Source organism: Callospermophilus lateralis, chromosome X (genome assembly GCF_048772815.1).
Source record: "Callospermophilus lateralis isolate mCalLat2 chromosome X, mCalLat2.hap1, whole genome shotgun sequence".
Classification (NCBI taxonomy): domain Eukaryota; kingdom Metazoa; phylum Chordata; class Mammalia; order Rodentia; family Sciuridae; genus Callospermophilus; species Callospermophilus lateralis.
This window is the reverse complement of record NC_135325.1, coordinates 10,378,707-10,405,548: the sequence shown is the minus strand read 5'-3', so window position 1 is coordinate 10,405,548 and position 26,842 is coordinate 10,378,707. Positions and strand designations below refer to the sequence as shown.

General features: G+C 38.4%; 1 protein-coding gene across 2 annotated transcripts in view; it reads right to left on the bottom strand.

Moving 5' to 3' along the window:
• Phex (phosphate regulating endopeptidase X-linked) overlaps positions 1 to 13,426 on the bottom strand; it is a 185,634-nt gene extending 172,208 nt beyond the window's left edge. For both annotated transcript variants that reach the window (XM_077107194.1, XM_077107195.1), the window contains exons 1-3: positions 13,309 to 13,426; positions 8,070 to 8,138; positions 864 to 1,025 (exon numbers count right to left, since the gene is read on the bottom strand). In XM_077107194.1, the coding sequence (XP_076963309.1) occupies positions 864 to 1,025; positions 8,070 to 8,138; positions 13,309 to 13,426 (349 nt within the window). The remainder of the gene's footprint in view (positions 1 to 863; positions 1,026 to 8,069; positions 8,139 to 13,308) is intronic.
• Positions 13,427 to 26,842: the final 13,416 nt, after the last annotated feature.

Here is a 26,842-nt window from a genome sequence, read left to right as displayed (position 1 = left end):
TTTAATATTTATGTACTTAAAAATCTTGAAAAAATGGAGATGGGAAAGAAAGAAAATTACAATTCTTACCACTTCTCAGTAATTCTATGTAGGTGTTACTGAACACTAGTTACATGGCATTACTTGTGGTTGTCAAAAAGAAAACAAACATTATTTTTGCCTTCTGATAATAATTACCTTATCTGGCTTTGAAATCTTCCTAATTCTCTCATGAGGTGTCTTTCTCCAACAGCTTAGCATAAAAATTAGACCCAATGCAAACATAATATCCTCCTGTAACAGACATTTCTACAAGGACATATGAAATAAATGTATATAAGCACATGTGAGTACGTGTGTGAGAGCCTGTCATTGCTAAAAAGGCCATGGGAGAAAAGTGAGTCTCCCTAGAGCCAACTAAGTTAACAGGAACAATATGACAACCACAGGTCATCCAAAGTTCTCAAAAGTGATGGCAAAAGACAACAAGGTGTTAAAGTACATTTTATAAGCCATGAAAATCCAGGACACAATAAGCAAAAAATGAAGTTTACCCTGAACACAACAGACAAATAAGTATATTGATATAACATAAGTTTCATTAACTATTCCTTTACTCACAGCCTCCATCAAATGTTATTTAGAATTTACTATGGCAGTAGAATTTACTATTGCATTATAAAGTATGAACATAACAGCCTACATTAGGCTTATGTTGAGATATGAGAGACTAGAATTCTGCAAACTTTCAATTTCCCATTTAAAAATTCTTGGAAATGAATTTCCTATAGTTAAAAGTGAGTAGTTATGCTTCAAATCCCAAACTATGCTTTTCTTCTCAAATATTGCTCTCTATATATCACCAAACTCCAGTAGAAACTCACCCTTCAACTTGAGGTCAACGTTATGTCTCAGCCAAGGATAAACCCCATAGCTTGGCATATCTTCAGGAATTGGATTATTGTTTATCCAGCCATCGCAAGCAAACCGGAAGAAATTATCACAAGGGTCCACAGACAGATTTACTTTGCTCAAGATGGCAGCGGCTATTTAAAAAGAAAATCACAGGATTAATGACAAGCACTGAACATTGTGTACTGTTCTATTCCAAATTAAACAACAATTTCATATCAACCAGTTCCCAAGCCTTGGCTCTATGTTCCTCCTCACATGACTCTCTGGATCAACATCACTATATGAAATGACCACATTCAGAGTGAGTAGGTAAAAGTTCCATTATATGTTATTGGTTTTGCAGGATTATTCCTAACATCTGTGGGGTGTCAGACAAGAATACATATGGAGTATGTGGTAGACTGTTTGCAAAGATAAGTATAACACTTTCTTCCATTCCACATGTCTGTATGCAAAGCCACCTTACTCTTACCATGAAGCAATAGGGTCTATTTCCGCTGCTTTGAATCTGGGCTGGTTTTACCACTGGCTTTGGCAAACAATTTGCATAAATTACTTTTTGTGAGTTTCAAAGCTAGGCCTTAAAAGGTCTTGCACTTTCCAAACACTCCCTTTCAAATGGAGCCTCGAGGCTATCCTTTGAAGAAGTCTCCAAGAGGCCACACAGAGAAGAACCAAGCCAACACCAGCTGCCATACATGTGACAAAGGCCATCAGGGACCTTCCAGCCTAAGTGAACCCCCAGAGCCTATGCAATACCAGAACCATCTACCAAACCCAGAGACCCATGAGAAAAATTAAATCATTCTTGTCTCAGGCCTCCAAAGTTTGAGGTGATTTGTTCCACAGCAAAGGGTAACTGAAACAGAGACCCACATGTCATCTACCTACATATTTTTAAAAAATATTTTTAGTTTCTGATGTACCTTTATTTTTTATTTATTTATATGTGGTGCTGAGGATTGAACCTAGTGCCTCACATATGCTATGCAAGTGCCTTGCCACTGAGCCACGACCCAAACACCTACCTACATATTTTAAACACATACTTGCAACATTCCTTCATAAAAACCAGGAAGGCCAGTATGAATTCTTCAGCCCCTTGATATCCAGTGTAGGTCTCAGAGGAAGGGAGCCCTGAAAGAGACCCACACAGGCCCTGAAAGGAAACTTGGGGCCATTTGGCAGGCAATTCTGGGGTGTAGGAGAGAGCTGCAGACTTGGCCCCACAGGCTCCTTGACTGGGCTGGGGGAGAGGAATGGCCACAGAAGGACCAAAATGAAGTATTCTAAATAAGGGGCCCAGGTATGGGGTAGAATTGAGTATTCATATGAGTTAACAGAAAGATACAATACACTAATCTACCCTGTTTTTCCTTTTATAAGCCCAAACACAATTATATGTGGACCATAGTTCATAGATAGGAAATTTTTACATAAATATGTATCCATAAATTTTGAAAGAAAATCTTCTATCACAAAATGAAATGAAAAGGTTCTAAATTTTCTAATATTGACCTCCAATTCTCTTCCAATTGCCATACAATTGCTGGCTACCACTCTGGCACAAAGATATGCACCAACTGATTAAAAAAACAGCAGCCAATATTTTAATAACATTAGAAGAAAGACATTCTGGGCGATTTTCATACCTTAATTAATGCAAGAATATATTTCTCTTTGAAGTAATGAAAATCCGATGACTCTTCAGCTAGATGAGAATGAACTGCCCCCAAAAGTATAATATGCAAGGCTGGGGTTGTGACTCAGTGGTAGAGGGCTTGCCTCACACTTGTGAAGCACTGGGTTCCATCCTCAGCACCACACAAAAATAAATAAATTAAATAAAGGTGTAGTGTCCTTCTACAACTAAAAAAAAATATATTAAAAAAAAAAACTTGAGCTTTTAAAAAATAAATAAATAAGGGTATTGTGTCCATCTACAACTAAAAATTTTTAACAAAAAGTACAATCTGCATAAATAAAGATATTATGTCCATCTACAACTAAAAAAGTTTTAAAAAATAAAGCTAGATATTTCTCTATACTACACTGTGAAAATTTCAACCAGCCTTTGTCCTCATTGAAGTGAAAAATCAACAAACATCCTAATTTCTAGAGGACTTCAAAATCCCTGCTGCTTTCAACCCCCTCCCAAAATAAACAACCAGCAAAAACTTGGTTTACCAGTTCAACAGATTTTAAATTGACTTAATATTTTTGTTTTTCAGAATGAACTCAGTTGTATTTAATTACATGTATGCTTACTGCTACTGTTTTATCATTACCATTTAATATGCAACCATGCTAGGACATACAAAGTCTTCCTTCCATTTTATATTTATAGTCTGTGCAGCCCCAGAATGAATCTGCAATGTGACACCTCAGGGATACGGTTCACACAAGTCTCAGTCCCACACAATATTTACAGTCACACAGGGGAGCCCTCACACGAATTTTTATTCACATAAGCTCACTGTTTTCTGGCTTCCTTCCCAAACTTCCCTTCCCCCAACCCTCAAATACAACCTCTCCATCTCCTCAGTTTGCTAGCAGGTACCTACAAAAACTGCAAGGTCAGCTCTGACCTCGGCCCTGATACTAAAGTAGGGGAATACATCACTTGTATGAATTTGGAAAGGAGCCCTCTGAGTGAGAAAACTCTTCCCTCTGCCTTGCAATTTATCATTCACAATTCACAGCTGGGCACAAGGCTGTGTTTTCTGCAGGAGAACTGTGACTTCAAATCATGAGGGACCATACTTGTCAAGACACCAAACTCCTTTCCCCCTACTCAGCTCCATAGAGAAAACCCAGAGAATCTTGTTTTAATAAAAGAAATATGATGATGAAGGAAACCTGTGAAAGCTCAGGCTGTGTATTCTCTCAAGTCATTGCAGATGGGGTTAATTGGTAGGCAGTCTCCAGCTAGTTTATGGAGTACAGATGGAGGCATCTTGCCATATACCAATATGAGTTTTTAGGTTTAGTCAGGGCTCAGGGGAGAGTCTTATTAAGGGCCTCAACCTCATTATTTATATAAAATAATAAAATCACTAACATTCAGTATTTCTGCTATGCCAGGAACGATATGCTAAGCCCCTTCCAAGCAATATAGCATCATCATAAACTCTGGAGTCAGACCACTTGGGTCAGAGAAACAGCAACAGTGTGCAATAGCTGTACAACCTGGGAAGATTACTTAACCTTCATGTATCTTAATTTCCTCATCTGTAAAATGAGGATAATAATAATAACAACACCATATAGGATCACCATGCTAATTAAATGAGTAAATATATGTAAATTGCTTATAACAGTGTCAGGCACATTGCCATATAACTATGGTCAACAGATGAAATACAAGGTGCCCAGTAAAATTTGAATTTCAGATAAAAAACTGCTTTTAGAATAAGGTTAATTATTAAAATAAGTATATATAAAATATTACGTGGGACATATTTATACAAAAACATTGTCAACACTATATATCTGCAATTCAACTTAACTGAGCATCCTCCTGTATGTATATATTTAGCTAAATATGGGAAGCATACATGTAAACATTTGCTATTATAATTCCATAAACACTTATCTGAAACTCTGAAGTTAGATTTTCAGAGCGCATAGATTTTTCAGATTTTGAAAAAGAAATAGTGTATAACCACATATGATATCATAACTCAGAAATGTCTGGAGTGGACCCCTAAAGCAAGCACTTAATATTTCTATGGGGAACATAGAAATACTTCTTATGTTCTCCTAAGTAGGATCGATAAAGCCTAAAATGACCTCACATGAGTTAAGATCCAGTTTATCCATCATAGGAATTGAGGTCACGTTTGCTCTGGCCACCTGGGAATTGCAATACTTTCTGGGATTGCATATTGTGGACCTGGATTACTAGTACCATTATTATTTTGTTTTATTCTCACAACTAGTATGATAAGTTAATTTCATAGATGGTAAAACTGCCACTTAGGATGGTTAAATATTTAGCCCAGGATCACATGGCTTGTATGTGACCATAACAGGCTTCAAACAAGTGAAAGGCTTGTCCACCTTTATCCACTATCATTAGCATGACCTTTCCTTGTTTCTTTATATTCTTTCTACAGCTCTCATTTTGAAAGAGGGATCAGAAGAAGTGAACAAGGAGAGAGGAAAGAAAAGTTACAGAGAGGCTGAATCTCAGAAATGGTTGGCATCCAGAAGTGGAACAGAAGGTGATCAAAAACATCCTCTCTTGAACTTTTATTATGTGGATTTGTGCCCATATACCCTCATCTTCATACCAGCTCTTGTATAAGACCCTGGCTTATACGATTCTCCTACCATATCTATTGGAGCTGTTCTACAGACACCTAGGCAAAATGAAGCTCATGTCCCATCAAAGAGGGCTGTATTTCTTGTGACCCTTTCACAACTGAAATAGCAAAATCAAAATTTTTCAACATTAGAAAGCCATTTGCCAAAACAAAAATTAAAAACAGGAAAAACATTCTAGATGGCAGAAAGCAACATTATCAGACAGCAGTCTTTAGGTTTAACTCTGGCATTGTTATGATTTGTAATAAGCAAAATTCATACAGTAAGTGACCTTCCATACCAAAAGTTGTCTAAACTCAAATTGAAGATTCTGAGTTTTATAAATTTCAAATTCTCCCAGCCACAAGAACCCTAACCACAGCAAAAGTACCAGATGATGAAATTTTAAACCTGTTCTCTGTGCCACCTATTCCCTCACCCTACTCTATGACATCCTCTCTCCACTAGAGAAGGCCCCGGGTCAACTGCTCAAGTTGGAAATTCCCACATCATTCCAGAAGAAAAAGAATCATCCTTTGAGGGATGATATCAAGAAGCTGAAATAGTTTAGTCACTAGACTCTAGGAAGTCTAGTGGGTGGCAGGGTGGAGATGAAGGACTAAGGGGATCAGAAACACAGAGTTACTTGGTATGCTACCAGAGCACCAAGGAAAAGATGGAAAGGATCCAGAAGTGGAGGTAAAGCCAAACTCTGCCATTGGCTCAGGATAGGGCCGTGGGAAAGTTAATTAGCCTCTAGAAGCCTACATTCCTTTATCTGTCTGTGGGACTTGCAAGGGTATTAAGTTCATAAAGTTCTTCTGGAGGTTTTATGAGATGAGGTATGTAAGTCACCCAAATGTTGCCTGGTTAAAAATATGTATTGATCACTTAAATGGGACAAGAAATTAATTTTAAAAAGTAACTATGGGTAAATGGCAGAAAGATCAGTAGAGGGAAGGAAACAGGGAGTGGGGAAAAGGGAGGAGAAGGACAGGTACTAGGGACTGAATTAGAACAAAATATATTCCATGCTTTTATAATTATGTCAAAATGGGTTCTACTGTCATATATAACCAAAAAGAACCAATAATTTTTTTAAAAATAATGGGACAAGAAACCCTTCAAGAACATAATAACCTAATTCATGACCTTTGTCTAAGTTTATAAGCCCTTCCACCTAAGCCTTTCCTATCTCAATTTATGCCACCAATCAACATCTAAGCATCACGCCGAGTCTCTTTTTCTCAAAGCTCATATCAAATCCTTCAGCATCCTTCTGCAAGCTTTCTAACTCCTACGCCTTCTGCATTCTCAATTTCTTGAATTCTCACCTGCTCCACTGAAATAACTTCATCTCTGAGTGACCCTCCTTCCCTGTCCCCTACTGCTAGACTGAGAATTGAACCCAGAGCCTTCTACATGCTAGACAAGTACTCCACCACTGAGCTGTACCCATGGCCCTTTTTAATTTGAAACAGGATCTTGCTAAATTGCTGAGGCTGGCCTCAAACTTGCAATCTTCCTGCCCCAGTCTCCCAAGTACCTGGGATTACAGGCCTGTGCTACTGTGCCCCACAACCTTCCCCCATTCTTGCTTCCCTACTTGACTTCTCCACACAGAAAGATTTCCCTAAATCTAGTTCTCCACCAAAAAAGATCTTTTAAAAGGCTCATAAAGTGTACTCTTTCTTCTCAAAACCCATCAGAGGTTCTTGTGTATGCTTAAGAAAAATCTAAACTCATGGCAGCTAGTCTGCCCATTTACTTCCTTTCCCTGCATGGTGCCCCTTACCCAGCAAATTCTGCCTGACCCTGAAGCCACACAAGCTCATTCTTCTGTGGGACCTTTGCCCCACCTGGAAAGCCCTTGCCTCAATCTTCACAAATTAATTCCTTTCTCATTGTTCAGGGTCCCCTTCATGTCCTCAGACTTTTCAATCTAGCCATCCTGTCACTTTATCACATTATTTTGTTTAAATATTTTAATTTTCTGCATATATTCCTAGCAGATATTTTTCCTGTGCATTGATTGCCTCATGTGTCTTTGATTGTCTGGTTCATTGATATATTCCCAAAACATAACTCAGTCCCTGGCTTGAGGAAATATTTGGTGAATTCATGTGTTAATCTTATCTCTTAAGGTCAAGTGGAATAGACCAAATGCTTAATGTGATCTCTATGCTATGACTTTCCCTTTGGAAAATGCCATTGGGGCCCTGCCCACTTAAAGGGGCTGGAATCCATGGAGGTAGGGGCTGGAATCCAGCTTCTGCAAGATCCTCACACTGATTTGTGGGGGAGGGCAGAATCTAATTGCTAAGGCAACTTTAAGCACAAAGTTTCACTTTGGGTCAACCACTGATACGTGGTCTGATCATCTCAAGAGAAGTTTGACTTGTAACATGGAATAGAAGAACCCAAAGGGACTCCCGGCAACAATGGAAGCATGGATTTACAAAGGACCCCTGCTTAGAGGCAGACAGGTTAGAGCCTCTGACCAGAAGATACACAAAGACTGCTTATGATAAACAGGAATTTTCAACCAGCTGAGCCATAGAACGCCTATGGTCTCTGCCTGCTGGTCTTAAGAGAGGCCCTGCAACCTTCCAAGCCCCTTCCTGAGTTCCTTATCACAAGGCTTAGAATATCACACTGCTTGATTATTGCAAGAAAAAGAAAACAGGAAACCCAAACTCCACTACTTCACACCAAAACTTGAAAGTAAACTTAAAATTTCTTCAAAATTGCATTTCGTATTTGGTAAACCTCAAGCAAACAGAATACTAAAAATACCACCTGTTTTCTTGTCTACTCCCCAAGGTACCATAATTATAACTTGACACAGGGTAGAAAATGGAACTTACCGGCTTCGATGCACTCTGGCTTCAGGCAGTACTCCTGTTTAGCTTGGAAATTTAAGAGACCTTGACTCACTGAAAAAACAGACCAAAATAAATGACAGACTTGTAGTAGACCACCATCGGGTAAACCACCATCAGGCACATATGCAAGACATTTGATATCAGTTCATTCTTCTCGGTATTGACATGGTATTCAAAACCCCATTGGCTCAACCCCTCAGAACCACGCTGTTCGCTACCTAAGTAGCCTTGGTAAGATTCTCAGTTGCTCTGAAATTCAGTTTTTGTCATATGTAAATCAAGTGGGTGAGTGAGTATGAACAGACTGAGAGTCTGTTCCCCAGAGCAGCAGAAGCACCTGGAAGCTTGTTAGAGGTGCACATTTTCAGCCCCACTCCAGATTTCTGACTCTATCTGTGGGGTTTTGTTTGTTTTGTTTTGTTTTGTTTTGTTTTGTTTTGGCAGGGTTGGTTCGGGTGCTGGAGATTGAAGCCTGGGCCTCAGTACGTGCTAAGAAGGCACTCTAGCACTGAGCTCCTTCCCCAGCTGGCCATCTGTGTTTCATCAAGCCTTGCAGGTGATGCTATTTTGAGAGCCAGTGTTAGATGATCTTTAAAGTGTCTTCTATTTCCAATTATCTGTAGTTTGTCTCACACTTTCACTCTTTATGCTTATAACGACATCTCCGTCTTAGAGATGGAAAAATTGAAACTTTTAAACTATGCCATTGTAAGCAACTCCAGAGTGGAAGGAGAAAATTATCACATGTGGCATTTAGAGTTTGGGATCTTATCTAAATCATCCATAAAGAGGGAGAAAAGAAATAAAACCACGGGCATATAACTCAAATCATCTGGTAACAGTCATTTTCTGCCTGCACCACATACTTTCCTCCCACCAGGCCCAGCCTAGCTACCAGACATATGCACCTGTGAGAACCAAGATTCCAGCTATTTCCACTCTTCCCCTCAACCCTACCTCAAAAAACAAAACCAGGGATGGTCCTGGGCTTGATCCTCAGCACCACATTAAAAAAATAATAATAAAACTGTACAATTAAAATAGCTTTCACCAGTGCCTTACTTCCCTCATTTGGCTGGCCACATTATTCAAATGGATTTCAGCACAAATACTGAAGGATACCATGTTTGTGAACTCTAGACAGAACCTTTTTCTGGGCATTAACAGATGTGACTTAGGGATTTCAAAAATATTTGAAATATGTTCCTCGGTTGCTGGGGAAGATATATGGAATTCGTTATTGCTGTTTTCTGTGAGCAGAAACAAGGAGTTGTTTGAAGATGAGGCCATGGGGAGATGAACCATGGGTAAGAACAAGGACTGAGGCCCTTCATGGCATCCTCAACAGAGAAGCAGAATCAGAGAACTTGATGGCACTAATACTTATGCTTCTGGAAGCAATGGAAGACCTGAAGATCACCTGCCAGTGTGGCAGTTTTATTATTTATTACCCAACATTCTAAGAGGAGTCTGTTTTTCCTTTGTTCTTTTCTCTGCTGCCATCCTGCAAACAGCCTTTTTACCTGTGTTATATAATAAATTCAAGGAAACTTTCTACAGTACATCTCAAGCCTATTTTTAAGAAAAGAATTTTCTTACCATTAAGGTGTGTTTTGATTTCTTTAAAAGAAAAAAAGTTAGGTAAAAATATATATAGTCAGCATAAAGATTGGTGTGGAATATTCCAATATGCTTAGGTGGTGAAACTATGGGTGTAGTTTTTCCCTCAGTCTACTTTGATAAGTTTATCAAATATTTTTTACTAAGCATGTATTATTTCTTATAATTGAAAAATAAACTTTATTATAAATAATATTTTATTATCCTACACAATAACTTCTTGATACTGGCATTTTTCACAAAAAGCTAATGAAATGGTGAAAGACTTAGTCCTTTCATAAAAATTAATTCTTGACAAAAACTCTCTAAGCAAGCAGAACTAAAATCAGTTATCTTTTGCTAAGGAAGAGTAGAAGAAAGGTTTTTAGGGTAATTAATTGGGACACAGACCTAAGCCCTCAAGCAAGAGCAGTATATCCATGGGGGGTTATTTTAAGATGTTGAAAAATAAAGGATCTTAAGGATCAATGAGCCCAGGTAAGATAAAGGTTCAGTGAATGAAATATAAACAATAAAGCTAATATTTTTAATATAAAAATTTAAATGTTACTTTTTACTGGTTAGGAGCTTAAAAAAAAACTTATGTAGCAATTTGGTTTCTCACTTCAATTTCTCTATAACCATTAGAAATGCCTTCAGAATCCAGGGGAGTCACATATCAAGAGTATGACAGATCAAGAGTATGAGAATGGACATAGAGCAGAGGTCAGCCAACTATGGCCTACAGGCTAGATCCAACCCACTGCCTGTTACTGTTTCTATGAATGCTTTTGACATTTTTAATGATTGGAAAAAACACAAAATAATAATAATAATTCATGATGCATGAAAAGTATATGAAATTCAAGTTTCAGTGTCCAGAAATCAAATCCTATTGCACCAAATTGTGCTCATTTGTGTGTATATTGTCTATGTATATTTTTGAGCTACATCAACAGAACTGAGCACAGCAACAAAGACTGTATGTATGGCTCATGAAGTTGAAAATATTTACTATCTGGCCTTGACAGAAAAAGTTTGCTGATCATTGCATCTGATAAACAGACTGTGAGAAGGGGAAGGGAAGAAGAAAGAACACTTTAAAATAAACTGGCTAGGGCTGGGTTTGTGGCTCAGTGGTAGAGCACTTGCATCACATATGTGAAGCACTGGGTTTGATTTTCAGCACCGCCTATAAACAGATAAAATAAAGGTCGGATGACAATTTAAAAATATATATTAAAAAAAATAAAAAACTGGCTAAAGATGTATAGTTATACCTGATGTTTTAATTTCTAGTGCTTTCACTTTTCTGAAACCACCCTAAGGCCACCAGCAATCACTTACTATAGAAGCATAAAGGTTTAGAAGAGAGATTATCCCAGAGCCTCAAAGACAAAGAAGAGGTAAGGAAGGGTTCTGAAAATGCAGGCATGTGACTGAACTTGGAAAGACAGAAAAATACACTGCAAAGTTAACCGGGAAGTACTGTGAAGCATATTGTCATGAGGAGCATTGCCTGGAAGGTCCCCAGAGATTTTCAGAAAGGATTTTGCTAGATGCAGGGTGGAGATGAGTAGCAGAGCCTGAGAGACGGGCATTGAAAAAAAAAAAAAAAAAAAAAAACGTGGGAGGATGAGGGTGAGTCTTTCATAGTGCTGAAATGTTTAACAAAACATAAGGGCCCCTGAATTTATATGCCCAAATGGAAGTGGTATCCTGAAGCAATGCTTCTCAAACTTGCATTTGAAAAGAAATCCCCTGGGGTCTTGTGAAAATGCAGACTGTGAATCAGTAGATCTGGAGTGGAGCTCAGCTTCCAAGTGATGCTAATGCTGCTGGTCCAGGGACCACACTTTGAGCAATGAGTGTGCTGAGGCTACACCATTAGTTTGCACTTATTCTCCAACACCATTAGAGCCTCTCCTAGACACTAGAGGTGAGAGCTGGGTTGCTGGGCATATTGGATAGTTATCTTCTATTTTATACAGGCCTCCTTGTCCATAATAGCATTGACTGACTTGGTGATTTTACTTTGCTCCAAAAACATCATCTAAAAATGATGCCAAATAATCACTTTCTCTCAAAGGACAAAGACTTGCTGCCATGGAGAATCTTCCAATTAATATGCCACAGCCTCAAAATGTAATAATCACAAAAGTAGAGTTTGGAAAAAGTTTCAAGCAGTAGTAACATTTAAAAGAGTACATATTTTTACACACACGATAATCATTTGGATTTTGATGTCTGGAAGTGTTTGCAAACCTAACCTTGTAGTAGACACTTCCCACTTAGTGTGTAGTCCCTTGGTATGCCCATAGAATTTCTCCCCCAGTTTTGAATTTCAGGAGAGGATGTTCATCTAAACCCCAAGTGTTGAGAAATCTCACAGCAGTTTTCAAGAGCCACAGATTCAGTTGCAGGAACAGGAGATTTAGCTTCACCAGAAAGTAATAAATTCAACTAATTTCCTAAATCTCCAGCCACAGAAAACATGGAAAGATGGTTTTCTCATTTTAGCAGAGTTCTCAACCACACAACCCTAACTCTTTTCAAGTTTAATTACTGGTTTTCCCCTGCCAGAATAAACATGGTCTCCTTTATCATGTATATGCCAAGGAATGCTTCCAGGCTTGCTGCATTTCAAAGTGTACCTAGAATCTCCCAAGAATGGGAGTTGTACCTTCATAACTCTCAAGCTAATGAAATATTATGGGCTGTTTGAGAAAAAATGGTAATAGCCAAAGGTTCCAAAAGCCTAAAATTTTCGGACATCCCTCACCCCTTACCAAGATGTCTGACTCTTTGTCATAGGGATACACTTGGATCATCTCATAGACTCTCTGGGCACATCATTCTCACCATGAGTCATTAAAATAATTGAATCACACAATACCTTTTAAATCTTGGAAGAAAACTTCTGTTTTCCTTCATGTTAATTTTTAAATCTATTAGAAAGGCTGAGTTTACATTGCATCCCATCAAGTCACTTGATTAGAAAGGACTTGAAGAATACCATTAAAGGTGCATTGAAAGGACTGATTTGTAGTTTGTGAATTAAGTTTTGTGATTCGCCCAGGCAAATATAACCAAAGTCAAATGAAAAGAAATTCCAGCATGGTTTCGATCATCATGTAAAAAGTTTTCCTCACAGCATAAATGAAAGTACAACTATGAATTTATAAACACTCAATTTTCAAAATGTAATTCATGAATATTCTTTTCTCAGTGCAACAGAATCCCGTAGTCACTCCAAATGACTTTATACCCATGTTCCCTTCTAGACTATACATTTGCTAGTAAAGAATAGCCTTCTTGGGGCTGGGGCTGTAGCTCAGTGGTAGAGTGCTTGCCTTGCACAGGTGAGGCCCTGGGTTTGAACCTTAGCACCACATAAAAATAAGCAAATAAAATAAAGGCATTCTGTACAACTACAAAAAAATTTTTTAAGAAAAAACAGCCTTCTTTTACATATGCATGTTTGATAGAAACTGAGACTATACTGCCTATTAACACAAGCAAACAGCTGTACACCTGTATTATGGCAAGGTTTGCCAGAATAAAGCATGAGGAAAGTTCTTGGCATGTACCCAGTTCCCCTGGCCTCCAGAGCTCCACTTACCTAGAAAGAGGATCGTGCCCAGCACCACAGTGCCACCGATAAACACAGCCAGGGCGATTTGAGTGCCTCTGTTGGCCCCCTTTCTAGCCTCTATGCTGCTCCCCGTTTCTGCTTCCATCAGAAAGACCGTAGAGAACACTCAGGAAGAAAGTCACTTTTCGTGGTTTGGTAGCTGGTCTCAAGAGTTTGTTAGGCGTTGACATCCAAGGCTCTCTTGCTTTTCTACTAATGGACAGCTTAAAAAATTCACGTCAGGAAACCTTCCCTCTCTACCCTTTCTCAAATAATCCTTCACAAATGAAATAAAAGAAACTCAAAATATTGGTTGCCTTGGCTTTCCCCCTGACTAGACAAAACAAACAGCGGTTGCTTTATCTTGGTGCTCTCCCTCAGCAAAGTCCCTCTCAACCGGTTGTTTGGCAGGCTCTTCTCTCAGGCGTTCTGAGTATACATGTTTTACTATGTTGCTGAACAGATGTTTTAGCTATTTAAATGTATAGTCACTTGGGGAGGAAAAAAACAATTGTCTTTATCAAAACTGGATTCTTGTCAACCTCCCCCCAACCATGATAAGTTAGGTGACGAGGACTCTCCGGACCTACTTCAAGATCTCAGTTAATCATGTAATTCTGCTGCAATAATCATTCTGCTCGCCTGAATTGTCCTCATCAAAGATATTCTTTCAGTGTGTGAGTCCCTTTTTAAAGCCTTCTAAGAGTTCCTAGGATATCCTGGAGCATTTTATTTTAGGAACTTTGTGTATGATAGCATGTGCCAAAAATCAGAGTCACAGTCCAGTGCAGTGCAAAGTAGCAATTAAGACAACCTAAAGAGGCTGATGGTTTGGACTGGAACTTTTTTTGAGGAAGAAGAAAGAGCATTTCCTCTTTGTGGTGCTAAGAATTGTACAAATGACAGTTAAGTATATGAATTAAGCTTATTAGCAACCACAAAAGATACAGTGAAGGGTTTTTTTCCCTGGATGTTTTGGTGAAAACTGCAGCCATGTATTTTGTCCTCTGGTTCCCCTGAGGCAGTCATTGGTTAGTATGTTTTTGCGTTTCCATATAGTGTTTATTTCAGCAGATTCTCCAGATTGAATTTGAAGGTATTTGGCTTCACTGGAAAGATTGATAAATGACGGGGTCTTTAATTTTTTGATGAAAATGATTTAAATTATCAAAATCTGCTTGCTTTATTGGGGCAGGGCAACTCCTACTCCAATTCTAGTGAAATTATATAAATGTTATTCTTTAATGATATAGATATCATTAAGTCATAACATAACTACCAATTACCTGTTTCTGTTTTGCTGGAGATCATAATGCAGTCGGAGTCAGGGTGAAGGATTCAGCTACATCCCAAACCAGGAAAGTAAAACTTGTACATTTGGCTTTGGGAGTCTCCCCAGAGTTCAGAAGGTGCCAATGAGCTCAGTATAACATGATCACTTGTTCACACTGCTATCTGGCTAAGCTTAGTCAGGACTTAAGCCCACAGCATGGAATTCTCCCGTGTTTTAGAACTTCTTCCATAACACATCCTACCCTATTTTCTGTTCATTTCATGTTATCCCCAAATCAGAAGATCATAAATCTGTGTCCAGTTTATGACATCATCATATGCTGTTAATCTTATATGCTCATTGGCTGTTAATGTTATTTTGTGGCTGTTATTCAATAACACAGTCTAACAGGTCTTTTGTCCCTAGAATGGGATTTTCCCAAAAGTATCTGGACTTCACTTCATAATACATCTTGAACCATGAGCTCCTTGAGGTTAAGGAACATGTCTGTTGCATTCAATACAGCCCCAGCATCAAGAGTTCCTGGCCCATCACAATGAAAGGGGAAATAAAAGAAATGAAAATCATTCAAGTTAGCCCTAGACACTTGCTCTTATGAAGCAGCTTCAGGATCTTCAGACATTTCTTCCTGACAGGGCAGGGGTGGGAAGCATACAGCCTCTAGATTCCTTCTAAATGCTCAGCTGATAATAATACTTCACGTGGGGATAGTAATAGTAAGCTAGTGGTAAACCTGTATACTTGATAGCAAAGGCATTTTAAACTGTTTTACAAATGAAGAGACTAAGAGCAAGAAATGGTTTTAGGTGACATGTCTGGGAAAACTAGACAGGGAAAGTTTCAGAGATGGGATCATTGCCATACACTATGTGTCTGCAACTTCACAAAGTTTTCTATGCCACTCAATCACAGTATCAGGGCACGCTTCTTCCCTCCTTCCTTCTTCAAATCTCCTCATATCATTCAGGGTCTTGACTGACATGGAACAGTGGTCATGGGTTGACCACCTTGGACCAGCAAGATTTCCCTAGAGTTGAGGACAATTTCAGGTTTGCCCTGAAGTTGTACCTATCCATCACTGACAGACAGGAATTCATTCCTGAACATTCAACTGCTGAGTTAAAAGTCATTAAACAACAACAACAAAAATGCCTTCAGTAATTTTAATAGAAAATCTATGATGCATTTATTCTAAATTAGGACATGCATAGAAAAATATATTAGTTGAACAATGAAAACAAGTCTATTGAAATAACAAACAACTTTCAAGATGTTAAAAATAGTTTGTTCATATAATGTAATGTAATGAAGGTTTCCTTTACTCACCAAAGAAATAAAGGAAGACTTGAGAGTGGGTAGGAATGATAGAGGAAAGGGGTGTGGGTGAATCATTCATTATAAAGTGAATTCTTCATTATGTGCCATTTTCTGCATTAATGTTTCAACCTTTTGGGAGGTGGTGATTATCTTGCACTAAAATAAACTTCATTTAACAATAAAGTAGCACAGGAAAAAAAAAGACTTCAGGGCAAAATAAAGAAGTTAAAAACACAGAGAAATAATGACTGTTCATGGAAAACTAAAGCAGGGAGCTGCAAATGGCCCACCTCCTGTTTTTATAAATAAAGTTTTATTGGAACAAAGTCATGCCCATTCATTTATAGATTGTATATGACTGCATTTTTGCTATAAAGGCAAAGTTAGGTAGTTTTGTCACAGAGACACTCTGGCCTGCCAACTTTAGAATATTTACCCTCTGGCCCTTTACAGGAAAAGTTTACTAAACCACTGGCTGACGTAAAAGATGCTACTCTTCTTCCCAAACACATGGCATATATATACAAAGCAAAATATTCATCTACACTGACATGAAACTCAAAATTGTTCCATGTAGTATTTGCAGAATAAAAACCACTGTGCCAGGGAAGTTAGTGCATGCATCTTTTGTCTGAAACTGTAATATTGAAACTACAGCATATTATTTAGTATGTTTGGGAGCAAAAAAGTCATTTTTCTGGGGATAAAAGTAGGAAGACTGTACAAAATTAAACCTTACAATTTCTCCAGGACTGTAAAAATAAATCAATGAAAAGTCACTCTGCAAGATAAATTAATTGATCATCTGATCTATGCATCCACTCAAATATTTCAATTAAGAGCATCCAGGAGCTGGGGCTAGGGCTATAGCTCAGAGGCAGAGTACTTGTCTCGCATGTGTGAGGCACTGGGTTTGAGCCTTAGCACCTCACAAAAATAAACAAATAAAATAAAGGCATGCTGTCCATCTACAACTACAAAAAATATTTTTTAAAAGAGCATCCAGGAGTAACTTGGGCCTTAATAGGAATCAATCAGTAAATCATCTGAGGTTTCTTTGTTTCTTAAGTGCCTGGCTCTGGGCAAAGCCTTGTGAGAGAAAACCAAGAGGCCACGGTAGAGACTGTGGACTGGTCAACAAGATTCAGGCATGAAAATATATGAACTCCTTGGAAACTTGGCCATGTAATGCCCCTAAAGCACCCAGACCTGGCCATTAAGACTGCAAGTGTCCAGAGAAACAGAGATCTGAGTATTAGATTTATTGGGAAGACTTCCAGAAAGAGTCTGCAGAAATGGACAGCTTGAGGGCAGAAAGGAAGGCTTCTAGATAGGTCAAACCACATCTTGAGATAGGATTTGCCTGGGCATTTACCCTGTAGGTAAGATAATTTGTCCTGGGTTAAATGAATCCAGCAACTTCAAATCAAGCTGCCAACTGGCTGGGATGACAGCTCAAGCTGAATTTTTGTGCTAGACATGAATGCATCTGGTCATTAATTGGATGTGCAGAGTCTTCTGTTTCAAGCAATAAAATCTCATGTGGGCTATAATTTCAGGGAGAAAGAAGGAAATGATTCAAATCCTGAAAAATGTTTTCATCCAGCCACTAGAAGGAGAAGAGGAGAGGCAAGAAAGAGGGAGAGAAGAGCTAATGATGAAATCTCTAATCTAAGGGCTGTGGTGGGCTTTGTTATTTGTTAGCTAGGCCCTTCAGACTAGTGGGGTTTAAATTCCAGGTCTTCCCCTAATGAAACACATTACTTACATTATATCTGATGTTTTTAAACATCTTTCTTAGGTAGATGTCCTTATCTCCTTTTACAGATAAGAAACCTGAAAGTTTGGAACTATTAAGTGATTTACTGAAGGTCACAAGGCTGATATTTATCTTAAGGCCAGAATGGTCTCAAATTTCAAACTCTGGTCTCTCTACCATGTTCCTTGACAAGTTTGTTTATCAGGTAATTAGTGAAGGTAGGTGTAGCATGTCAAAGTGACACTTGAACAGAGAAAAAGTGATAAAGTATGCTTCCTTTAATTCTCTTGTTTACAAGACTAATTATCAGGCTTTATTTCCTTAACAGTTACAGAAGCCATGTTTAATATGGAGGGAAAGGTTTTTCAGTTAAGGAACAAAAACAGCAGAATGTAAAATGTCTCCTGATTTGCTGCTGCTTATAATTGAACATTAGGAAGGAGATATATATATATATATATATATATATCTGAATGGGTATTTATTTATGTATTATTCATTTTTGAGCCAAAGGAAGATTTTATATCTTGATTGTCTTATCTCCTTGGTTGTTTTAGTCAGCTTTATGTCACTGTGACCAAAAGATCTGACAAGAACAATGCAGTGGAGGAATAGTTGATTTTGGCTCACAGTTTCAGAGGTTCAGTCCATGGTCAGCTGGTTCCATCACTCTGGACCCATGAAGGAAAGGCGTGACAGAAAAAAGCAGCTCAGGACATGGCAAGAAGGAAGCAGAGAGAGGTTTCCACTCACCAAGGACAAAATAAAAACCCAAAGAAACACCCCCAGTGACCTTCTTCCTCTAGTCATACCCTAGCTGCCTATAGTTATAGCCCAGTTAATTCATCAGTGGATCAATCCACTGATTAGGTTATGTCTTTCTTAATCTAATCTTTTTACCTCTGAAAATTCTTGCATTGTCTTACACATGAGCTTTTATGGGACACCTCATATCTAAACCTTACATCAATCATACATCTATTTCTTCATTACTCAGTCACTTTATGTGTATTATCATCCATCCTTACAGTAGTCCTACAATATAGAAATCTTTTGCTGTGTTCTACAGATAAGAATGCTAAAGCCGGCTAAGGATAAGCAATATTCCCAAGGTCATATGATGGGTAAATAACAGAACCCAGCTGGAACTCAATTCTATCTGGCTCCTATTTTGAAATGTACATGGGACTTGTTTTAATTGAGTGTGACAAGATGACATACACAAAGACAGCCTTTGAAAGAAGAGTTTATTTACAGTTTCCAAGAGGAGGGTGTATGCCATGCTACACAGGGACACATGGGGATGCACTATGGTTAGCCAGCAGGCAGAGGGGTGAGAAAAAACTATATGCAAAACCATTGGTTATGGTTTTCAAGGAAAGAAATGGGCAAGGCAGGATAAGCCCTTGAGCAGGTTTAGAACTGGATAGTTTGAATAATTTCAGTAGACTCTAGTCTGTACAGTACAGATGGTCTATAGTGCTCTGGTACCTGGTCCTGGGATGATTTAGGGCAGGAGAATAGAGTCCTGCACTGTGGGAGCCTGGTAAAATGATGCAGGTAGGATACAGATTCAGAAAAGGTGATTTGTATATCAAAGTTATCAAAGACATAGGTAAGTCTTTACTATCTCTAGGAATCAGCTAACCCGGGAGACACTGTTCCAAAACCCCATAACATCTTTTCCAGAACATCCCACCACATAACACTTTTTAAAATGTAGTATCTATTCATCCAACTAGTGTTTAGCTGATATATCCTCAGATTGATCAGACCCACTCTCACCCCTAGGTAAGAATGCTACCCTATGAAAGATTTTATGCCTTTGATTAATAACAGCCAATTTTTCAAGGAGGGTTTACTCAGATATTTATGAAAAAGAGGCTCAAAGAAGTAGTTCTCAAATTTGAGTGGCTACCAGAATCTCCAAGAGGGCTAGTTAAAACAGAGATTGCTGGGCTCTTAGTGTTTATGATTTGGTAGGTCTAAGATGGGCTGAAATTTGCATTTCTAACCACCTCCCAGATGATGCTGATGCTGCTGGTCTAGAGACCACATTTTGGGAACCACTGGCTTAGGGAAGCCATTAAATCCCTTTACAATGTAGTAAAATGCACTGAAGAACCAACAAAACTAAACATTAAACTGATGTAGTGAAACCAGTAATGACATTCAAAACATTTAACAACCAGTATGGCGTGGCACTGACTGGTGCTATGGTTTGGATAAGTGTCCCTCAAAGGTCCATGTATTAAAGTCTTGGTTCCTAGCCCATGGTATAACCTTTAAGAAGTGAGGCCTGAGCTGCTTTCTTCTGCCACATCCTTCCATTATAGGTTCAGAGCAATAATACTAGCCAACCATGTACTGAACCTCTAAAACTGTGAGGCAGGAGGATCATGAGTTCAAAGCTAGCCTCAGCAAAAAGCAAGGTGCCAAGCAACTCAGTGAGACCCTGTCTAAGGTTTCCTCATGGCTCAGTGGTTGAGTGCCCCTGAGTTCAATCCCTGGTACCTGCCCCCCCAAAAAACTACAATATAATTACATAAGTCCAGCCCTACATTGTAGGGTCTGAGACAAGAGTACAAATGGAGCCAGGCATGGTAGAGCATGCCTGTAATGCCAGCAGCTCAAGAGGCTGAAACAGGAGAATCAAGAGTTCAAAGCCAGCCTCAGAAAAATTGAGGTGCTAAGCAACTCAGTGAGACCCTGTTGAATGCCCTGAGTTAAATCCGCAGAACTGCCACCCAAAATAATTGCAAATGGAGGTCCAGTCACATATCATCTAAAGCTGTCAGGCTATTAGGTATGAAATCAAATATTCCATCTTCCTACCTTGCAAATATACCTCATCTGGAAGGTCAGGTCACAATTCAGAATTATCAGACTTTGGTAGAGTTCCAGGTAAAGACATATTGGAAAGCTGGCCCTTGGCCCACCCCTTTTCTCTGCTCACACTTCCCCACCAGCCCAGACACAGTATTCTCTCAGGACAAGGGAAGATAAATCAAAGAGATTCTCATGGGATCAGAAGTGGGCTCTGTCCAAGTCTAGAGAAGATGCTCTGAGTCTCAGGGAATATGAACTTGTGTTTTAGAAGGGGACACAGGTACATCCCCTTAGCACTGAAGATCCTTCACCCCATGGCCAAGGGCATAGCCTGAGGAAAGCCAGTGTGGAGCCTTCTTGAGCCAGGACCCAGGGAATAGTCCTCTTGCCCACACTAAAGGCAAAACTGTTGCTACTTAAAATGTAATTTTACAATATTACATGTCTGTAATCCCAGCGGCTCAGGAAGCTGAGACAAGGAGGATCCTGGGTTCGAAGCCAGCCTCAGCAATGGCAAGGTGCTTAGCAACTCAGTGAGACCCTGTCTCTAAATAAAATACAAAATAGGGGGTTGGGGATACAGCTCAGTAGATAAGAGTGCTTGCCTCAAATGCATAAGGCCCTGGGTTCAATCCCCAGCACCACAAAAAAAAAAAAAAAAATAGGGCTAAGGATGTGGCTCAGTGGTTAAATGCTCCTGAGTTCAATCCCCAGTACCAAAAAAAAAAAAAAAAAAAAAAGAAAGAAAGAAAGAAAAGACCTTTACCATCCAACCTACCCAAATAGATTTAAACTTCTAGAATTGTTTTTAAGCAGAGCAATATAGATCTCAGGTGTTGGAGATGAGCGACCCACTGCAACTGAGGGCCTTGACAGCTAATGCAAAAATGAAAAGACCTCAGTTATAGGTTCTTAAATGAAATAATTTATGCAGGTTCATTTCTTTAAGGAGACAATGTTTGTCAAAATGTCAAATTTTAGGAACATTTTATTGTGTTATTATATAAAATACATCAGATGATATATAAATTTCAAAAGTGTCATACATTATGCAAAGAAAAAACATCATTTGTCTTCCTAAGTAGGTGATAAATACTACATTATACAATAGACTGCCTCACTGATATTATTAGCCATGAATTCCATTTGGAGTTTACTGCTTATCTCAAAAGCTTAGCATTATTTAAATATAATAACTCCCAAACATAACCACTTGGATGATCGATTCCATTTAATCACCAATGTTTCTTTAATGGTGAAAAGGCTGTATTATTTTCATTGATGTTAGCACACCAAATCCCATGGTATGGTATAATTAAGAACAACTGTTTACTTTTTCTTAAATTCAACACCCCTCACCCCTACCTCAAAAGCTAGGCATTAAAGTACTAAATATAATGATCTTGGTAAACCAAATTGCTATGTTCCTGGCAGCCCTTCCCTGCTGTTTCCCTTAAACATTTCTATCTGAAATGATGATGAATAAAAAAAGAAAAAAGAAACCTGGGAAATATATAGCTCTCCCTTGACTGTATCTTCCACCTAACCATCAGAGTTTCCATTTGAATGCTTAAAAACACTCACTCCCTCTATCCTCCCTCGATCCCCTTTTGGCCATTTTAGATTTTTACTAGTTTTATTTCAAATGTCCATAGAGTATATCATGCAGGATCATGAAACACCAGCACACAGTTTTGTGTCTGTGTGTTGGTCTCCCTTAGTTGATTGGGGATGTTCATGAGGGCCTTCAGTCACCTTGATTCCTTCAGTACCCATACCAGGGCCTCACATAAAGAAGTACCCAGGATAATATTGAATAAATAAATGATCACCTTATTGTCCCTGTGAACTATGTAATACAGATTGAGCATCCCTAATCCAAAGGTCTGATACTCAAAATACTCCAAAATTCTAAACATTTGAGTACTGGCATGACACCACTAGGAAAATTCCATACCTGAAATTGCATGAAGGATCATAGTCAAATCATAAATGAGCTAAAAATATTGTATAAAATTAATGTCAGGCTGTGTGTATATTGTATATATGTGAATTTCACTTTTTATCTAGGTCCCATCCACAAAATATCTCATTATGTACACACAAATATTAAAAAATTTTTAAAAATTCCAAAATCTGAAACATTACTGGTACTAAGCATTTTAGATAAGGGATACTCAACCTGTATTGAGAGTTACTCTGCCATAAAGAATAGCAGATTCCATTGCCCATAGTAGGGAATAATTCAGTGCATTCCCTTTATAAATTTTGGAATCTAAGAATCAGAAATTCCAGATATAAGATCCTATATTATTCTATCCAAATCCTGCTGGGTGGGGGGGTGGCATACAAAGAACTAGCAGAACTTAGTGACAAAGACTGACAAGACATGCCCTTGTAAAATCTTTTTAAGATGCCTTTAATTACATTTTATAATCATCAGGAGACTAGCCTTTGCTGTTTTGAAAAACAGTACAACACTGCACTTAATTCAAAGTTATTTTTTAAAGGTGCAATTAAAAAGACATCAGATTCTGGGAATGCTTAGAAGGAAATTACTCAGAGTGGAATTGGACTAAGTAATCAATACAATATGGCTGTCATTGTCTTTTTTTCCCCTACTTGCTATCTTTTAAATGTGCTTCAATATTGTGACCTGCCTCTGATCACTTTTAGGAATAGATGGCTTAAAAAATAGGAATAAAGACAGCTAATCACAGGCATTTTATTGCATAGCTAAGCACAATTATTTGGTCATTAAAAAAAAATAAGCAAGATCACTCGCTGACTGCCACTGCCCCCTGGCCATTTGCCCACCTTTTGCCTGCCCATCACCAGCCGCCCACTGTCTACCTGCCAATTGCCTGCTGTGCACCGGAGACTGCTGGCGGATTGCCCACTGCCTGCTGCTGCCTGGAAGTCCAGTGTTGGGGTACCCATCGGTTTGGTTAAATGCAGCCACTGCCATCTTGGGACACTGACCAGGGCCTGAAGACATATTGTCGGGGTACCTCCAGGTCTGACTGTACCTGAGGTCTTCCTACTGGGTGTGCTAATGGCCACCAACTGGCTGCCTCTTTGCAAGGTTGTTCCTTTGTGCGAGCGCATCTTGGGACTGCAGAAAGGCAGAGCCTGGGGAAGCTGAAGCCCAGATCCTTCAGATTGCAGCTGGATGGGTGTGGGCCAGTCTGGGCCTGGCAAACCTGTGGAAAGCCAGAGACTGAGGCAGTTCCCCCAGGGGGAACACAGGTTGGAGAAACTGAAGAAACCCCGGTCTCTCTCCAGCTCAGTGAGTCCGAAAGTGAATGGGGACAGAAGGAGCCAGGTACTACAGGTGGGAAGACTGGAAGAGGTTATGAGGGCATCTTGCTATCAGCTCACCCAGCTAATGGGTCTGGCACCCACCAGATTGGAGCTACCATCAAACTTCAGACAACCCCACCTATCTGTGGAGAAAGAAAGCTGAGAAATTTTTTGAAAGCCAATGGAATCAATTACTCAGTTTTCTATGGAGAGTTTCCCTTTTATTCCCCCTCTCTCTCACATCTCTATCATCTTTGAATCCAAATATTTTTCGTGCATCAATTTATTGAGGAATGGGATGTGTGAATGGTATATTATAGTTTTGTTGTGTATTTATATTTTTAGCTTTTGTGTGTGTGTCTGTGGTTCTGGGGATTGAAATCAGGGCCTTGTGCATGTGAGGTAAGCACTCTACCAACTAAGCTATATACCCATCCCTATATTTTTACCTTTTTAAAAAAACAAATCTGTATATATTTTTTCTCTCACTTATCTGTCTCCCTGGATTCTTTTTCTCACTTCTCTCATGCTAACAGCCAACCTCTATTAATTCCTCCTTCGCTTTTACTATAAATTTTTACCTCTATCTTCTTTCCTTCTCCCTCATAAATATCACATCCTACACTACTTCTGTTCCCTCTTTGTCCATCATTTGAAATGGTAAATCCTTTTAGCAAACTTACTGTTTATATTGAACACAATAATTGTGTTTATTGTAACAAAACTGTAGACACCTTAATAGGAGGTCTTTAAATTTTTTTTAGTTATACATGGACACAATATTTTTGCTTATTTATTTTTATGTGGTGCTGAGGGTTGAAGCCAGTGCCTCACATGTGAGAGTCAAGTGCTCTACCACTGAGCCACAACCCCAGCATGTGATAGGAAATATTTGAATTAAAGTTGTATATTGTTTGCAGTACATGCTGTTAATGTTGGTCTCTCCCTTAAAGGTGAGATACTGGAAGCCTTCAGGGATACTATAAGACTGCAGGGTAAAAACTGTACTGCCTCAGATCCATACCACTAGATAGGAAGACACACAAACAACATGAAAACACAAGGGAACAAAGCGCCTCAAACAAACCAAGATGTTCCAACAATAGAATCCATAGAGAACACAGTAGAAGAAATGTCAGAGTAGAAGGTACATAGTTAGACTGATCTTCGAAATAAAGGATGATATCAGAGAGAAAGTATAGGAAGTGAAAGATCACATCAATAAAGAGGTAGAGATCATAAAAAGAAATCAAGCAGAAACCCTCAAAATTAAGGAAATGATAAACTAAATTAAAAATTAAATGGAAAGTATCACCAACAAACTAGACCACTGGAAGACAGAACCTTAGGCAATGAAGACAAAACATATACTCTTGAAAACAAAGTCAACTGTACAGAGAAGATGGTAAGAAACCATGAACAGAACTTTCAAGAAATATGGGATAACATGGAAAGACCAAATTCAAGATTCAATGGAATAAACAAAGGCATGGAGATACAAACCAAAGGAATGCACAATCTTTTCAATTACATGGTATCAGAAAATTTCCCAAAACTAAAGAATGAAATGGAAAATCAACTACAAGAGGCTTACAGAACCCCAAATGTACAAAATTACAGCAGACCCACACCAAAGCACATTATAATAAGAATGACTAATATACAGAATCAGGATAGAATTTTAAAGGCTGAGAGAGAAAAAATTAAAATACATATTGGGAGAAATCAATTTGGATTATAGCTGATTTTGTAACCCAGACACTCAATGTCAGGAAGTCCTGGAATAACATATAGCAAGCTCTGAAAGAAAATGGATGCCAACCAAGAATTTTATATCCAGCAAAACTAAGCTTCAGATTTGAAGATGAAATAAAAACCTTCCATGATAAAAGTTAAAAGAATTCACAACTAGAAAGCCTGCACTACAAAATATTCTAAGCAAAATACTCCATGAGAATGACAAAAAAAAAAAAAAATGAAAACCAGCAAAGGGAAGAAATACACTAAATGAAAACTGAATCAAAGGAGAGACTAAGTTAAGTTAAAAACCAAAAACAAACAAAAATGTCCAGGAATACAAATCATATTTGAATAATAACCCTGAATGTTAATGGCTTAAAGTCATCAATCAAAAGACATAGACTGGCAGATTGGATTTTTTAAAAAGACCCAACAATATGCTGTCTTCAAAAGACTCACCTCCTAGGAAAAGACATCCACAGACTGAAGATGAAAGGATGGGAAAAACATATCACTCAGATGGACTGTATAAACAAGCAGAGGTTTCCATTCTCATGTCAGATAAAGTGGACTTCAAGCCAAAGTTAGTCAGAAGGAACACAGAAGGATATTTCATACTGCTTAAGGGAATTGTACATCAACAAGACACAACAATCATAAATATTTATGCCCCAAACATTGTAGCATCTACATACATGAAACAATTTCAAGAATCCAATAGACCACAACCCAGTAATATTGGGTGACTAATACACCTCTCTTTCCACTGGATAGATCTTCCAAACAAAAACTAAACAAACTATAGAATTCAACAATACAATCAATGATTTAGACTTAATAGACATATATAGAATTTTTCATCCATCAGAGCCAATATACTTTCTTCTCAGCAGCACACAGTTCCTTCTCTAAAATAGACCATATGTTGTGCAACAAAGCAACTCTTAGCAAATACAAAAAAAATGAAATACTACCCTGAATTCTATCAGATCATAATGGAATAAAACTAGAAATCAATGATAAAAAAAATTAAAGCTATTCTAACACCTGAAGACTAAATAACATGCTATTGAATGATGAGTGGATAGCAGAAGAAATCAAGGAGGAAACTTAAAAAATACTTTGAGGTAAAGGAGAACACCAATACAACATATCAAAATCTCTGGAACACTATGAAGGCAGTGCTAAGAGGAAAGGTCATTGCATTGAGCTCATTCATTAAAAGAATAAAAAGTCAAGAAATAAATGACCTAACATTATATCTCAAAGCCCTAGAAAAA